Source organism: Electrona antarctica (assembly GCF_951216825.1).
Source record: "Electrona antarctica genome assembly, chromosome: 8".
Lineage (NCBI taxonomy): Eukaryota > Metazoa > Chordata > Actinopteri > Myctophiformes > Myctophidae > Electrona > Electrona antarctica.
The window spans coordinates 23,385,130-23,404,579 of NC_136789.1; the positions used below are offsets into that span (position 1 = coordinate 23,385,130).

At 44.5% G+C, this 19,450-nt stretch overlaps 1 protein-coding gene across 1 annotated transcript in view; it reads left to right on the top strand.

The window, feature by feature from the left end:
• sh3pxd2b (SH3 and PX domains 2B) overlaps positions 1-19,450 on the top strand; it is a 71,504-nt gene that overhangs the window by 32,911 nt on the left and 19,143 nt on the right. Inside the window, exon 5 of the mRNA XM_079507428.1 lies at positions 9,700-9,791. Coding sequence (XP_079363554.1) covers positions 9,700-9,791 — 92 coding nt within the window. The remainder of the gene's footprint in view (positions 1-9,699; positions 9,792-19,450) is intronic.

Below are 19,450 nucleotides of genomic sequence, written 5' to 3' on the forward strand. Positions count from 1 at the left end.
TTACTGCAAATGTAACCAAATGGAGCACGTTATTGGTCACATTTGTACACTCTGACTGAGAATTTGACTGTGAAGGATAAGAATCCAGGAAGTAGGTTGATCTACAAGAAAGCCACGGTGACCAGAAATCAATCTCCCTTATTACATGATCCTAGTTCAGTGGTCATTGTGGCTAGTGTCCGATTGAGAGGCTGGGGTTCAATCCCCCAGCCGGGGGAAAATTGAGACCCAATGCCTCATGCATGTCAGGCACAGGCACTCAGCGTCAAGGGTTGGATTGTGGTCCCTGCGATGAGTGCCGAATGGCCTTCTCGTTTGAGTAAGGACACACTGTGATTGCCCAGTGCACTTGTGCACTGGCCAGTAGCCAATTTGAGTGGCAGTCGGGCTTTAGCGTGCTCGGTGGTGTCTCTCATGGCTCAAGTTCGCTTGAGACTCCACCCCTCCGCCGCAGTCTAAAAACTATACTAGCGTCATATCCAGGGGTTGTACTGGATCTGTACTGGGTCCTGACTGGGGATGTACTTGCACAAGTTGCACATCAAGCCACCTCACTCTACAGAAACAGGAGATTACTATTGCATGATCAGCTACGGCGTCAGCTAGTAGAAGTAGGCTAAAGGAACACAGTGCTGCTGATCTCAGTGGAAAAAGCGACAGTTAGGTATAGCATTCAATTCTAGCTTTGCGTTGCAGAGGAAAATGGAAAATGACCTCTGTTTCTCATTGAGAGCATGATAAGTTAAATTGAGAGTGACCAGGACAATCTGGTAACCACCACTGCACGCATTAGAGCTTTGTCTACTCTAGATGTGTCCATTGCCCCGTTTCAGAGAACATAATCATCTACTCTGTTTCTCTTCGCAGATATTATATCTGTCAAACAGAGACATTCAGTTAGCCCGTTTCAAGTTCCACATGCTCTGGTAGATCAAAGGGTCATGTCTGCTTCAAGCTGGTGTACCTATTTTGGGCACAAATTTACCAAAATAAATTACAAAATTAGGCGATCTACAAGCTTACAATCGGTTGTGACTCGTGATGCAGTGTAAGCTTGCAGATTGTCTATTTTCATCATGTAGGCTATAGAGCAAAATATACACATTTTGGTTGCAACTGGCTTTGAAAATTCCCATCTTCACAAATACTTCAGGTATATTTTGGCCTTCCCTTATCCTATGTACTTGTACATCAAGCTGCCTCACGCTACAGAAACAGGAGATAGGCTCCTGCCCTATGGGCCTCATGGCTCGGCAAGGCTACTTACTTATCCTATATACTGTAGTGTCCTACTATACAGTTTGTTGCCCTTTGTATTTTTTGTAAAATATGATCAATACATTTATGTTGTATAGTTTGAAACAATGGATGACAATGCTTAATGTGGCTGTAGAGAAAGAATGGACTTCCTGTAACAGGTTTCATGAGTTGTACTGGGTGTGAAAATTAAACCACAACATACTTAACTGTATTTATGTTCTGTTATAAGTTATAATTTTGACATTTCAATTAAGCAACAGTAATCTGTATCAGAGGGAGTGGTGCATGCATACCATGAGATATTGCTACTGGTGTGATTCAGTCAGATACAATATACTAGGTCTTTATCAGATGCTCTCATCCAGAGAGACTTATAATAAGCAAGGTAAATAATCGCGTAGAATGCAGGAGGAACGTGTCCGTGTTAAATCATGCTCGAAATTACATTGTTATGGTGGTCTAGGCCAGGGGATAAGGGACGACAACAAACACCCAATATAAATACCCTGTATAAAATAAATCAGCTTAACCACTTTAACCACAGCATCCGAATTCTGGGGGAAATTCTCCCAGCAAATATTGAATGTAATTGAATGTCACTAGTATAGCACCCTGAGGGACTCGGGTCAACCAAGTAGGGTTTAAGTATTTGTCCACATTAGCCTTTTTTCTGGTCTTCCCCTCCATCATATGCATATTTTGACAGGGTTACATGCACACTGTAGGCCTACAATCCAAATCATAGAAGCTTGGCCACCTAAGAATGTGGTCTGGATAATGAGTCTTAATTTGTTATGTGCCCGGAATTTACTGACCTCAGAATGAGGTCAGCTGTAGTTCTATATTTCCGGACCGGCAATGTGCAATCCCATTGTTTTATGCTGCATTCACATGGACTCAGGCAAGCGTAGGCAGACGCCATCAGCCGCTGGACGGAACTGCATGGTAAAAGAAATAAGAAAATGTCTGATGGAACGGCAGGACGGCAAAATGATGAGATTTTTCCTGCGATATGGAGCTACGTAACATCCGGCTCTAGATTCCGTTCGCTATCACGGTAAAAAGTTAAAATACTTTTAACTTTGAACGGCAATGCCGTCTGCCGTTGCCGGTTCTGACCGCCGGGCTCTCCCGTTTACCATCCTGCTCCCATCCACTAAAATAACTTCCGTTTTGCAGTCTACTGCCTGCCTACCGAGCCCATGTGAATGCAGCATTAGTTGTGGAAGAAGATAGTGCTACATCTGCAGAGGTTAAGGGGCCGTCTAAGTTGGTATGTCATGCTGTGACTTGGTTCTCCATGAGCTTGGCCAAAGGCAAAGAACTTGTTTAGTGCTGAGCTTGCTCCAGTCAGCATAATATCCACAGCCCGTGTTGTTGTTTTTAAAAGGCCTTCCTTAAGGGCCTGTAAAACATTTCTACGTCTCTCAGTCTGACTGACGTGGGGCGATTGAGCTTGTTTGATAGAAGGTAGTTCCAACATGCCTCCTTTTGTGTTCACTCCGTGTTTGCATTAGAGCAGATGTTTCCATCCAAGACGAGAGAGAAAGAGAACAAGTCATTAAAACAATGCAGTTCAAGATGACTGTCAGCCAAGGAAAACACTTACAGTATAGTTGTGCTGAAAGATGTTATTGTCACTTCTGACCTTCTCGACTAAAGAAAACAAACTATCTCAAGGTTTGTTGCCATTAAGCAAAGATGTTTTACTTAAGCAATACTGCAGTACTTTGTTACCAATAAAAGGCCTGTATTCAAGATTTTACTTGAGTGAATGTACTCAAATATTGATCTTTAAACATTTGTCAAAAATCTACAACCTCGCAATGTGTTGAGCTTATAGATTGGCTGTTTTCGAATATTATAACATAGTATAAAATGGGGCTAATGCAAGTTATGCAATATACAAGCTCACAACGCGTGCCAATACTTTTGCACTTTTATTCAAATATTATACATTTAAATACAAGAATTGTACTTGTAAGAGAGTATCTCTACATTGCGGTACATTTTCTTAAGTAAAGAAAAAACGGCAGTGCACACACTGACACACACACAGACCAAATCTAACAACACGTCTCCTTCTGTGGCGTGTTGAGAGCTTGTAGATCTGCCATTTACTGAGCACGAAACCGGCACACAAGCCACACAACTATGTATACAGTAACTGAGGCTTTGGGGTGATATAAGTGCACGACATTGGCTGTGGGAGTGTTTTTTTCTTCTTTTTTTGGGGGGGGGGGGTGGGGGGGGGGGATATAAGTGCACGACATTGGCTGTAGGAGTGTTTTTTTGCCTGTCTCGGAGGGTCGTGTGGGGTTAGAGGAATGTACAGCTGGTGTAGGCAACATCTTTTACCACTTATGGGAAAAATAGGAGTTCAGGGCTGGGAGGAGGAGTTGTGTTGTTGAGTTTGCGTCTGAGTGGGTGTGCAGTGGTGGAAGACTTTCTTTTCCCTTTTTTTTAATAAGTAAAAGGACCTCAATGTACAGATACTCTATTACATGTAAGATGCTTCTATTTAAATGTATTTATTATTTGAATGAAAGTGCAAAGTATTGGCATTCAAAATATACTCAAAGTACCACAAGTAAAAGTATGGCGTATGTTCCATTTGTGAGTTTTGTAATAATTTAAATATGCAAAGTAACTATAGTAAACTAAAGCGGTCAAATAAATGTAATGGAGTAAAAAGGTATGGTAGTTGCCTCTGAGATGTAATGGAGTAAAAAGTACAGTATTTGCCTCTGAGATGTAGTGGAGTAGTGGATGTAAAGTATCAAGAAATGAAAATACTTTATACAAGTATACGGTAATGCTACCTTGACATTGGACAGTAGTTGAGTAAACCGTTACTTTGTACACCACTGTGGGTGTGGAATGGATGCAGTTCAGCAGGGGTTGCTTTTTGTCCAAGTGCTTGAGATGTCATTCCTCCCTGACCTCATTGTATTTTCTTGTGTGGGCTTAACCTGTTTTGACATTTGAGAAATGTTGTACTGTGCAAGAGGCACGCAACAACTAGTAGGATGGAAAACGGTGTGTTTTAATTAAGTGTAGTGAAAGTGGCATCCCCATATACACATAAAGTAATACAGCTTACATGTGCAGACAGACAGACAGACAGACAGACAGACAGACACAAGACATTGGCTAGAAAACATCCATGTTTCAATGACATCGGATTGCATTCTTCTGATAAATTAGATTCTATTATGTTTAACTGATGTACGTGGCACACGATCCCAAGGTTCTTGTCAAATAGACAATCAGCATTATGGTTACTGAGAAATGTTCAATGTACGCTTGCTAGCATTTTGTAGCAATGGAACAAATGGGATCAGCTCACCAGTATATCAAACTCAAATATAAATCCTGCGAGGCACTGTTTCTCATAATCGGGTTAGGGGGGACCCTTATGGGTCTGTAACTCTGAGAGTGTACAAATGGAACCAAAACGGCAGACAGACAGTGGCTGAAAGCAAGTTATGATTTAGTGCAAGATGTTAAACCATGGGTCTTCAACGGGTATGGGACCCCCAGGAGGTCCTCAGAGTTAGTACAGGGCGCCGGGCGGTCTCCAAATCTTTGTGTCATAGGAACTTTATTTTATTTACATTAACCACTTGAACACTCTAGCATCCCTAAATTCTGAATTAGCATTAGCCGATCTACAAGCTAGTACGTCGGCTATTTTCAGCAAAGAGGTTTGGTGTAGAGGGAAAAAGAGCAGACCAAGTACAGAGCCTAAGGTCAAGTTTTCTATGTACTTGATTGTGACTTGCTATGTTGTTTCTGTTTTGTTTTTTTACCTTGTACTGTACAGCACTTTGGAGCCTTGCTCTGAAAGGTGCTATATAAAAATAAAGTTCATCATTAAATGCCTGAAAATAAACTGACGATAGTGCTGTCAAACAAGTATATATGAAGCCGTCTATGAAATCTATGAAAAAGTATAAACTGCAACACAACAATACACAGTAGGGGGTCCTTGCATCATCTCTATCAGCTAAGGCAGTGGTTCCCAAAGTGGGGTCCGGGGACCCCTCGGAGTCCTTGAGGAGAGTTCCAAGGGGTCCCCAGCTAAATGATAGTTTGGAACCAAGTGGGCCCTTATGGGTCTGTAACTCTGAGAGTGTACAAATGGAACCAAATGGACCCTAACAGGTCCATTTGGTTCCATTTGTACACTTTCAGAGTTAATTCAGGATCTCCTCACTGGTCAACAAAAACACCTTGAGGACCCTAACAGGAGCCCTAGTACAAGGTTTCTCCGACTATGCATGCACCTCTTGATACCACAGCACCTCAAAGGCCCTTAAAAAGGCTCCAGACTTCCCAAAACAACCTGGTCAGGTTACTACTTGGCCTCACCCCCCGAACCCACCTCACACCTGCCCATTCTGACAGGCTTAGGGTCGACGACAGAGTACAGCATCTTGCAATGGGTCTGGTCCACAAGATTCGCTACACCACCAAGATACCCATGTACCTGTCACAACCACACCCACAACACCAGAGGGAGCTCAACAAACCATGTGCAACCCAGATTCGGCACAAACAAGGGACTAAATCAATTTCGCTCCTATGCTACCAAAATGTGGAACGACCTACCAACAGTCATTAAGACATACAAATCCCTTGACATTCAAAACCGCTCTCAAAGGGCACCTACGGACGGCTGCAATTCGAAACTGGCCCACCCTTTCTCCCCTCACTGTATGTTTTTTCCCCCCTTTTGTCCTTGAAATCTTCTCTCATGGGGGTCCCTGGCATATCTTTTCAAATGGGGTCAAAAAGTTTGGTAACCACTGTTCCCTTTTGTAGACTGCTGCTGCTTAAAAAGGAAAAAGTGGAAGGACCTTAACTCCAAACAGACTCCTAGCCTCCTCACAGGGGGCCCAGACCCTAGGTTAGCAACCATAGTCCCACAGGACCCTATAGCCACATGTTCAAAGCCAATGTGGTTCTGCCGGAGCTGACTAGGTGGTGGGTTCCACTCACCTCCGTGCACAGTCAGGTTGACACGGTGAAACCGGAGAGTTCTGTTGGTTCTTTTTGATGTTTTCCTCAGAGGAAAAGCTGTGTCAGCCCCTCTCTGTCAAACAGCTGAGGCCTCAGCCTGACTCATATATGGAATTCCCCCCGGGTGGTGAAATCTGATGTTTTTTATTCAAACCAGGAAACACAATCTGAAACAATACAGAGGTCCTGCACTATGTGCAGCAAGGAAGAATGATTCCTGGACTGCAGTCGCTGCAGGTCAGGTCACTCGCATACAGTATGTGTTTTCAGTTTTCATTCCGAAAATCCTGCCCTGTTACTGAAAGGATTCAGGTCTGATGTCCACTGTCAAAGTATTGCTAGTGTTGCTAGGATGCTGATCCCATGCATGGACTACACAGATACGTACGATCAGCAAATGTCTGCATGAAAACCACAACAGACACTGACGCAAAAGATTAAGAACAGCCTATTTTTCTTCAACAAGCTCCATTCTCTTTGCATAGATTTAACTTGTCTCTGTCTCTGTCTCTCTCTCTCTCTCTGAGAATAAGGTCAATGTGTTGAGTCATCAGACATGGGGGGAAAACAACTAAATCATGTGAAATCTCAAACCACCTCTTTTGGCAATATTGTCTAGCCACCAAAAAAAGAAATAACGCCCGTTGTTTGTTTGGAAAGAGGTTAGTTTTAGGCATATTCAGCACCGTCACGTTGGGCTTGGTCCCCCTATGCATTATGGGTATGTACAAACAGTGCTATTCTGTTCTGTCACACACACACACACACACACACACACACACACACACACACACACACACACACACACACACACACACACACACACACACACACACACACACACACACACACACACACACACACACACACACACACACACACACACACACACACACACACACCAATTACCTTAATGCTGTGTGCCGTAAAGAACACCCATAAAGTCCATTTGCTGTAATGGAGGAGGAGGCCTCTTGTCTCGTCCCTGGAGAGAATTCTAATGAGTGAACAGGTCACAAGCCGACTGCTGAATTCATAGTTGGGACCACTCTAGTCTCACGTAGCCGAGCGATCAGAGATCTATGCCTAACCGATACGTCTAGTGCAGGGGTTTTGCTAACATTTTCATGTGAAGGACCCCCAAATTGATATGTAATTGGCCGCTGACCGCTCTGACTCTGGACTGCAACGTGACCGGATGGGCCAATCAGGTGGTGTTGGTGTGTGCGTGTTAGTTATAATTAGGCTAGGAACGAGAGCAATATGCCTGCATAGAATTTACCTGAAAAACGTGCAGGTTCTTAAAAGGGCAGTTTCAATCATGGGAATTGATCACTGGAGATTGATTGCACATGCATACAGGAGGGGTGGGTACACACGTCACTCTCCTCTCCTTGACCTTGTCTCAGAATGGGAGGAGAACGGCAGTTCTGGCCGTGGCAGCGGTCCCACTGCTCCGTTGGCACGGAGCCTTCGCCGGTCCCATAGTATGGGGACGAGAGCACGACGATGGCTCCCGAGCTGTCAGCCTTGATGTCATATCTGATATCTGTTCAGTATGTGATGGAAAGGAGGAGGGAGCAGGGGAAGGGCAGAGGAGGAGGGGAAGAGAGAGAGAGAGAGAAGGGAGGAGGGAGACTCCTTTCTCTCCGAGGACAGTATTGAAGCACTTAGGATTATTAAAGTCAGAGACATAAGGTTGGAGGTAGCGGGCCTTGATGGATCGCACCGTGCTACGCCTGCTGGCAGCCTGGAAGGGAGGTGTTGTTCCCTAGCTAGCTCCCTAGTTCCCTTTGCTCCTCAGAGTGATAATCGCCGTGTGGTCCGCGAGCGGACCTGGCCTGGCGTCAGTCATTCTGTCTCGCCTCTTTGGAGCCGTCAGTTTGCTGAGATGATTATCTGCCTCTCGACTGCCCTTTGCAGACAAGGGTGCGGTTGGAGAGGAGGGGGACTTCAGACCACTAAAGGGAGATCTGAGTGAGCATGGTGTTTCTTTTTCTTTCTTTTTTTTCTTTCATCTTCCGAGCTTGTGTCCTTGCTCCCTTGTGATGATCCCCAGAGAGAGGAATGAGACAAGATGAAGGAGGCAGAGAGGGAAGGGGACAGATGAACTGAGCTTGAATCGTAAAGGAGCAGAGTACCAGATGATGAATGAATTGAGTGTTTTTTGAAGGGCTGGTGAGCTTATTAGCTTGACTTGTTGCCAGTGAATACCGTTTACTTGTGAACCATGTGAGCTGTTGTCTTCCACGCAAACAACAATACCTAGAGTAGAATCACACACAAGGATCGAAATGTTGATAAAAAAATCATTCAAACTCAATTGAAAGTCTTAAGAAGAATCTAGAATAATGATGTCTCTGAATAGGTCTATTGTGTTGTTGTTGACTATAATATTCATCACTGTAACAGTTACTTTTTTCTAATTATGTACTATGTACTACAGCAGTGGTTCTCAAAGGTTTTCATTTCAAGGACCCCCAATAACTCTCGAGTGTACAAATGTTTACACTGTCAGAGTTAGACTTGTAAGGGTCCATTGGGAACCGCCTTAAGGAACCCTGAGCCCCGCTTTGAGAGCCACTATATAAGGTAGTATCAGATTACATTCCCAACCCTTTTTATTACAAACATTATTACAAACAGAACATACATCTCTCGATGACAACTGCTTATTTTGTTCATCTTGTGTTGAGAGAGTAACTAAAATTACTAGTTATTTTCTTTTTAAGTTTATAATGTGTGGTCCTGTTTTCCTTGAAGGGATCCTAATAGAGCGTCGCAGTCCCGCCTCCTACCCTGGACCAGGAAATGAAACCCAATGCATTATTCCCATAGACATTTCTTAAAGTATTTATTTAAAGACGGTTACGCCGCGGACAAAGCCAACTCGAGTCGTGACAACTCATGACAACACAAACAATATTTTGGACCAAACAAATAATTACAAAGAAGAAAAACAACAAAAAAAGTGTTGTAACCTGCCGTTTTTTTCTTCTTTCTAATTATTTGTTCGGCCCAAAAAATTGTGTTTGTTGTCATGATTTGTCACGACTCGAGTTGGCTTTGTCCGCGGCGTAAACGTCTTTAAATAAATACTTTCTGAAATGTCTATGAGGAAAATGAACAGAGAATAATTTCCTGGTCCAGGGTAGGAGGCGGGACTGCGACGCTCTATTGGACCGTTACAGGTCTGTAACTCAGAGTGCACAAACGGAACCAAATGGACCCGTCCTTTTGGGATTCGGGTCCACAAAACACAACTAGTAAACCATTTGACAACTATCGAGGCAGCCAAGTAAAAGTCTGTAGTCGTGGAACCCCTGCTCCCAACCATGTTGGTCTTGTTGTATTTTGTTAGTGTGTCTTGTCAGCATGTGTGTATTTATTCTAAGTGCTCCTGTGTGCCTGCAGGCCCTCATTCAGCTGCCAGTCTACATCTCTCAGTGTGAGGAGGTCAGAGTGTTCTTTGAGACCAGACCTGAAGACCTCAACCCACCCAAGGAGTGAGTATGCAATACAAACAACCACCTCTCCTGTCTGCACCAGCACACACTTTCCCTCCAGCTGAATTATACTCCCACAACCACTGGTAGAAGAAATACTCTTTGGAAAAAAAGGGGAAAAAGTAAGCAAGCATATATCACTATATACAAATCCTCTGTTACAAGTAAAAGGCCAGTATTCAAGTAAAAGTCCAAAAGTATTGGCATCTCAAGTAAAGTAGTAGTAGTAGTTGTTCAAAACTGGACTTAAAGGACTGCTTTACCCATTTTCTACCATTTTTGTCTACTTGGAGTCAGCATTTGTCTCAGAGGAGGGCTATGGACAGTTCAGAAACCCGCCTACCAGTGACATCATCGATGGGGAATCCAAGCTAATAGAAACTGCAGGCTTTTTCTTCTTCTTAATTAAAATGAACGATGTCACACAGGTTTCTGAACTGTCCACTGCCCTCCTATGAGACACAGAGTAGAAATTAATGGTACCATTTTATCAAGAGCATTAGTACAATTTAGGCATTTAGCAGAGCGACTTACATTAAGCAAGAACAAAAAGCATGGCAATACATCACATACATAAAAAGTAGTTATCATGAACATGCGTAAGCTAAGAACGTGACCGCGGAATATCTATATAATGAAACTATAAACTATACATACTATACTATAAATATATACTAAAAAGTGCTATGACTACATAAAATGCAATTCTAGTGCCGTCTACGTAACATGAGATCCATGAGATCCAATTATATGAAGATAGGTTGAAAATGGGTGAAGTCGTGAGCAAATGTGCTTAGGTACTTTGCATCACTGACACTGCCCACATGACAGCCATATCGATTTCAGTCAATTCAATCATAATCCTCAGGCTTAGGCCCCATTTACACTGGCAGACAAATCTAGCCTGAATCAGATCTGTGCCACATCAAGATTGAAATCCGATTGGTTTAAATGGTCACATGACTCATTTGGACAAATCAGATTCCAATCTGGATGTGGCTCAGATCTGATTCAGGCTGGATTTGGCTGCTAGTGTAAATGGGGTCTTACTAACACCACCGATCATACCCATCCTTCATAAGGACACCCTGGACACTGGTGTCACGTTGGGTCACATTCCAGCAGCTAAGTTATCCGAGGCCCATCAGCAATCACTGCTACGATCATTACACCCTCTAATGGCTATGATGTCACTCCCTCTCTGTACTTCCCCCAGGGAACGCCCGCTTAGAGAAAAGGCCATTTAACGAGTTGTTAGAAGCCTGAGTGTGCAGTTTAACATGTAGCGGCAGCCACTCTGTTCGCTGTTCACGCCTCCTTTCCGCTGAGTTTGCACAATGGCCTCTCGGGGGCACATGTAGGCCTGTCGCAGTTGTGACATAATCGCATGATCATAATATTTCAGCTAATCGCAATAATGTTTTCATAAATCGCTAGAATCGTTAGCGTTCATCTGTATAAAAACAGCTGGTGGCAATTAAACAGAAATGTCATGTTTCCATCATTATTTCCACTTCGCTGTGCGTGCTCTTTTAACCACTTTCTGGTGTCATTTAAAAAAATGTTTGCTCAGAGAATAGCGAAAATAGCAGTACCGTACATCATTTTGGGCCATAAAGGGCATATAATTTCCATGCAATTTGTATTTGGATTATGTTCCAAATGTTAAATGCCAAAGAAAACACCCCACAATTCAATCATTAACTAAAATGTAATGATCGTGACAGCCCTACACACACACACACAGCACCTGCCTGGCCGCTCGGCTGTTGTAAAATCTCACACAACACATTATTAGTTTCTATCCGGCTGCTGACAGTTACAACGTGTCAAGACTGAGTCATAAAAGTGGCCAACGCTCACAATGTAGAGGAACACATGACCAGCAGCCTGCCAGCGCTCACAATGTAGAGGAACACGCACATAACTATACATGACCAGCAGCCTGCCAACACTCACAATGTAGAGGAACACGCACATAACTATACATGACCAGCAGCCTGCCAACGCTCACAATGTAGAGGAACACGCACATAACTATACATGACCAGCAGCCTGCCAACGCTCACAACGTAGAGGAACACGCTCATAACTATACATGACCAGCAGCCTGCCAACGCTCACAATGTAGAGGAACACGCACATAACTATACATGACCAGCAGCCTGCCAACGCTCACAATGTAGAGGAACACACACATAACTATACATGACCAGCAGCCTGCCAACGCTCACAATGTAGAGGAACACGCACATAACTATACATGACCAGCAGCCTGCCAACGCTCACAATGTAGAGGAACACGCACATAACTATACATGACCAGCAGCCTGCCAACGCTCACAATGTAGAGGAACACACACATAACTATACATGACCAGCAGCCTGCCAACGCTCACAATGTAGAGGAACACGCACATAACTATACATGACCAGCAGCCTGCCAACGCTCACAATGTAGAGGAACACGCACATAACTATACATGACCAGCAGCCTGCCAACGCTCACAGTGTAGAGGAACACGTACATAACTATACATGACCAGCAGCCTGCCAACGCTCACAATGTAGAGGAACACGCACATAACTATACATGACCAGCAGCCTGCCAACGCTCACAATGTAGAGGAACACGCACATAACTATACATGACCAGCAGCCTGCCAACGCTCACAATGTAGAGGAACACGCACATAACTATACATGACCAGCAGCCTGCCAACGCTCACAATGTAGAGGAACACGCACATAACTATACATGACCAGCAGCCTGCCAACGCTCACAGTGTAGAGGAACACGCACATAACTATATACATGACCAGCAGCATGCCAACGCTCACAATGTAGAGGAACACGTTACGTACATAACTATACATGACCAGCAGCCTGCCAACGCTCACAGTGTAGAGGAACACGCACATAACTATACATGACCAGCAGCCTGCCAACGCTCACAATGTAGAGGAACACGCACATAACTATACATGACCAGCAGCCTGCCAACGCTCACAATGTAGAGGAACACACACATAACTATACATGACCAGCAGCCTGCCAACGCTCACAATGTAGAGGAACACGCACATAACTATACATGACCAGCAGCCTGCCAACGCTCACAATGTAGAGGAACACGCACATAACTATACATGACCAGCAGCCTGCCAACGCTCACAATGTAGAGGAACACACACATAACTATACATGACCAGCAGCCTGCCAACGCTCACAATGTAGAGGAACACGCACATAACTATACATGACCAGCAGCCTGCCAACGCTCACAATGTAGAGGAACACGCACATAACTATACATGACCAGCAGCCTGCCAACGCTCACAGTGTAGAGGAACACGTACATAACTATACATGACCAGCAGCCTGCCAACGCTCACAATGTAGAGGAACACGCACATAACTATACATGACCAGCAGCCTGCCAACGCTCACAATGTAGAGGAACACGCACATAACTATACATGACCAGCAGCCTGCCAACGCTCACAATGTAGAGGAACACGCACATAACTATACATGACCAGCAGCCTGCCAACGCTCACAATGTAGAGGAACACGCACATAACTATACATGACCAGCAGCCTGCCAACGCTCACAGTGTAGAGGAACACGCACATAACTATATACATGACCAGCAGCATGCCAACGCTCACAATGTAGAGGAACACGTTACGTACATAACTATACATGACCAGCAGCCTGCCAACGCTCACAGTGTAGAGGAACACGCACATAACTATACATGACCAGCAGCCTGCCAACGCTCACAATGTAGAGGAACACGCACATAACTATACATGACCAGCAGCCTGCCAACGCTCACAATGTAGAGGAACACGTACATAACTATACATGACCAGCAGCCTGCCAACGCTCACAATGTAGAGGAACACGCACATTACTATACATGACCAGCAGCCTGCCAACGCTCACAATGTAGAGGAACACGCACATAACTATACATGACCAGCAGCCTGCCAACGCTCACAATGTAGAGGAACACACACATAACTATACATGACCAGCAGCCTGCCAACGCTCACAATGTAGAGGAACACGCACATAACTATACATGACCAGCAGCCTGCCAACGCTCACAATGTAGAGGAACACGCACATAACTATACATGACCAGCAGCCTGCCAACGCTCACAATGTAGAGGAACACGTACATAACTATACATGACCAGCAGCCTGCCAACGCTCACAATGTAGAGGAACACGCACATAACTATACATGACCAGCAGCCTGCCAACGCTCACAATGTAGAGGAACACATACATAACTATACATGACCAGCAGCCTGCCAACACTCACAATGTAGAGGAACACGCACATAACTATACATGACCAGCAGCCTGCCAACGCTCACAATGTAGAGGAACACGCACATAACTATACATGACCAGCAGCCTGCCAACGCTCACAATGTAGAGGAACACGCACATAACTATACATGACCAGCAGCCTGCCAACGCTCACAGTGTAGAGGAACACGCACATAACTATACATGACCAGCAGCCTGCCAACGCTCACAATGTAGAGGAACACGTACATAACTAACTATACATGACCAGCAGCCTGCCAACGCTCACAATGTAGAGGAACACGCACATAACTATACATGACCAGCAGCCTGCCAACGCTCACAATGTAGAGGAACACGTACATAACTAACTATACATGACCAGCAGCCTGCCAACGCTCACAATGTAGAGGAAGACGTACATAACTATACATGACCAGCAGCCTGCCAACGCTCACAATGTAGAGGAACACGCACATAACTATACATGACCAGCAGCCTGCCAACGCTCACAGTGTAGAGGAACACGCACATAACTATACATGACCAGCAGCCTGCCAACGCTCACAATGTAGAGGAACACGTACATAACTATACATGACCAGCAGCCTGCCAACGCTCACAGTGTAGAGGAACACGTTACGTACATAACTATACATGACCAGCAGCCTGCCAACGCTCACAGTGTAGAGGAACACGCACATAACTATACATGACCAGCAGCCTGCCAACGCTCACAATGTAGAGGAACACGTTACGTACATAACTATACATGACCAGCAGCCTGCCAACGCTCACAGTGTAGAGGAACACGCACATAACTATACATGACCAGCAGCCTGCCAACGCTCACAGTGTAGAGGAACACGTACATAACTAACTATACATGACCAGCAGCCTGCCAACGCTCACAGTGTAGAGGAACACGTACATAACTAACTATACATGACCAGCAGCCTGCCAACGCTCACAATGTAGAGGAACACGTACATAACTATACATGACCAGCAGCCTGCCAACGCTCACAGTGTAGAGGAACACGCACATAACTATACATGACCAGCAGCCTGCCAACGCTCACAGTGTAGAGGAACACGTACATAACTATACATGACCAGCAGGCCTGCCAACGCTCACAATGTAGAGGAACACGCACATAACTATACATGACCAGCAGCCTGCCAACGCTCACAATGTAGAGGAACACGCACATAACTATACATGACCAGCAGCCTGCCAACGCTCACAGTGTAGAGGAACACGCACATAACTATACATGACCAGCAGCCTGCCAACGCTCACAATGTAGAGGAACACGTACATAACTATACATGACCAGCAGCCTGCCAACGCTCACAATGTAGAGGAACACGTACATAACTATACATGACCAGCAGCCTGCCAACGCTCACAATGTAGAGGAACACGCACATAACTATACATGACCAGCAGCCTGCCAACGCTCACAATGTAGAGGAACACGCACATAACTATACATGACCAGCAGCCTGCCAACGCTCACAATGTAGAGGAACACGTACATAACTATACATGACCAGCAGCCTGCCAACGCTCACAATGTAGAGGAACACGTACATAACTATACATGTATGCAGGCAAACATTATATCGTCACTGGCAGGCAGAAACCTCCTATCTCCATATTAACCCATTTAGGCCTGACCTCGAAATTAAAAAATATTTAAAAATCAGTTTTCTGAAATAAATATTTTCACGATTTTTCAAAAATAGCAGACCTACAAGCTCGTAGCACGCCACTCGGTGGCGCGCTATGAGCTTGTAGATCTGCTATTTTTCAATAGCTAAATTATAACAATGTTTAAAACACCAAAAGGGGTTCCCGCCCAAAATGGGTTAAAATGTGTTTTTTTGTAAAGAAAAAAAAATTACCCGCTTTTCTCCTATATGCCAATTCAGCCCCCACCGGGAGAATGTGGAGCCTTCGTCCTACTCAACCCGCCCAACACTTCGTGCTGACAGGTGCCGCCCCAGCCTGTAGCAATACATGCAATGACCAATGTCACCCTCCCCGCCCGGCCTCCCAAAATACGGGGCCAATCGAGTTCACATAGACGCCCGACGAAAAGCTGGTTTCGTAAAAATGAATGCCCTACTTGATCAGAATACAGCGTCACTCAAAAGTAGCAGATCCACCATCCTGAAACGCGGCGCAAAGCGGCACGTTTTGAGTTTGTCGATCTGCTACTTTTGAATTTGAATACTGAAAAGATGATTTTCAGAGACACAAAAAAAGAGACAAAAATCCTTCTAAATCCTCCAGTTTTCTGAAATAAATATTTTCACGATTTTTCAAAAATAGCAGACCTACAAGCTCATAGCGCGCCACTCGGTGGCGCGCTATGAGCTTGTAGATCTGCTATTTTTCAATAGCTAAATTATAAAATTTTAAAACACCAAAAGGGGTTCCCGCCCAAAATGGGTTAACTGTCCTTTTGCGCAGATCACGCAAACCTCAGCAAAAAGAAAAGGACAATATCGATGGCCTCCAACTGTACATACACCTGCATGTGCGGACACAGCTAAAACACACTCACCCACACACACACCTACACACACTTTTTTTTTTTAAGGTTAGCGGCGCCTTCAGGGCAGGGGAGGTTACGCGTGGCTGCTTTCATTGCTCATAACTTCCTTTCACTCTGACCCCTTGAGATGTTTTCCAACACCAGAGTCTGTCACAGTAAACTAAAATGGTGTTGACCTTAACCAGTCTGTCATCGCGCGCTGATGATGTGTGGCTTCCAATTCGCCGAGAGGTCAGGTCACTTGACAGGAAATTGAGTTACATTACGTTCTGTGACGTACGCCCATGAGTGCACGTAAGGTCAGCGGAGGCCAGGCCTTGAGTTTTGAAGATTGAGCTATCAACTGTCAACTATGTTCATTGTGTCCTTGAGCCAGGCATTCTAACCACATTTACCCTGGCATCCCTATTTTGGGCTTGTCATTTTATTATATAATGCAACTCATACTTGAATTCAAGTCTTTTAAAGTGAATGAAAAACATGGCATCCACATTTTGACCATGCCATTATAGTGTAACGATGGAAGTTCCATGCCCCACCCGGCTATGCAATACCAGTTGTACCCGTTCCACGCATCTGTCTGTGTCCCTTTTATGCCCATATTATGGAGATTTCTGTATCTGTCTCTCTGTGTCCCTTTATTCCTATATATGGGGTTCTGTGTCAGGCATGCCCAAATATGGAGCGTTGTGATGTCAGGCATGCACAAATATGGAGTGTTGTGATGTCAGAACAGGCCAGCTCCATATATGGACCCCGGGCAGGGGCCCTGTCCACAGCCTGGGCAGGGGCGTTTTGTGGCAGTTCTCGACACCGGGCACACAATGTTTATACTCAACCCCAGTCGCCAGGATGCTCTCCTGATGGAACGAGGAGTACCATCAGGAGAGTGTGTTATCAACCCAATGTTAGGATTATATTACTCCTAACAAACACCTATGCACACACATTCAGCAAAGAATCATAAAGCCAGTCCAGTAAAATCAAGCCTATTGCCATGTCAAAATCATGATTGAATGTCAATACATGAGTTGTCACAACTTAAATTAAGACATGGAAGTTTTCCATGCCACTTAACCCATAGAATCGGCCTCACCCTGCAACATCTGAGGCCGATTGTACAAATGGCTTCTAAATCAACACACACACACACACACACACACACACACACACACACACACACACACACACACACACACACACACACACACACACACACACACACACACACACACACACACACACACACACACACACACACACACACACACACACACACACACACAGTTGCTATGTACAGTATATAACAGCAGATTTTGTCATTTTTTGAGTGGTGTAAACCACTCCTACGACTGGCTTTGTTAGTCTGTCTGTCTGTCTGTCCGTCTGTTCGTACCAAAAAATTAGCATGGTTGCTACGGTCACCCAGTTCACCCGGGTGTGATTTAATTACGTCAGACATTACGTCAGATCAGAGCTGATCAGGCTATATAATACCTTACACCACTCAGTTCACATGGGTGTGATTTTTTAATAAATATTTGATTAGGTCAGGAGGATTTATAAGGTGTTTTTAGAAACGACCTCAGTTCTAAATGGGTTAAATAAAATATAGAAAATGTTCGCCTATAATATGATAAGACCGAAGGGACGCCAGGTTGAAACTAAGTACTAAAAACATCGGTCAATATAGCGAGTGTGATATATATATATATATATAACTGCAATATGTTGTGCAGCCGTTGTTAACAACAGCAGTGTCTCCATTTCAAATGTCTGACAGGCCACCAAGTGTCTTCTTTAACCCATTTTGACCTGAGATCAGATTCTAAAAATATCTTCTACATCCTGACAGTTTTCTGAAAAAGCTATGTTTCTATGTCAGTCGTTCTTCGATTTAAAAAAAATAGCAGACCTACAAGCTCGTAGTGCGCCACTCGGTGGCGCGCTATGAGCTTGTAGATCTGCTATTTTTCAATAGCTAAAGCATAACATAATGCTAACACCAAAAGGGGTTCCCGCCCAAAATGTGTTAAAAGTATACACAGTTGAAAGGTCTGCCTGTGGGTTTTATAAATATTTAACCAATGACAAATGTTACCAAGAATTTGGGACTAAATAATAAATATAATAAAGTGGTCAGGACTCAGGAGGTGCACGCACATCCCAGGTAATTCAACAAAAGAACAAAAGAATAAACTGTAGAAGGAGGAAGAAGTCTGCACACCGTTTTAAAAGCTCCCCAAAAAACACACGACGTCTCGGCCTCTGTGGCCTTCGTCAGGTATACTAAATAATAACTACGCTGGAATAATTTCCTGAAAAGTAACCGTTTTGGACATACAAAGGTAACGTTGAGGTATTCCTCTCATCCCACACCGCTCTGTGGCTGTGTTCCTCTCATCCCACACCGCTCTGTGGCTGTGTGCAAGTTTGAGGTCATAAGAAGCTGGGCAGGTTAAGGCACACGCATACAGTACAGCCTTCGCTCGTCCCTGAGAGATCCCTGCCAAGGGCACATACCTCATTAGCTCCCATACGGAGCCTTGAGCCTCTGCTGGGAGGGGCAAAGGAGAGCGTTTACTGGAGGCAGATGAGATGAATACACAGAAGACCTTGGTTTGTCTTTATTGAAATTGGATTATGGCTACTCTTGCTAATGCGGCCTGTTGGTTGGTTTGTTGGCTGAATGACAGCGGAGGCCCGCCGGTTGGCTGACTGACAGTGAGGGCCGGTCCTCAGGTCAGGTTTATCATGGGCTGTAT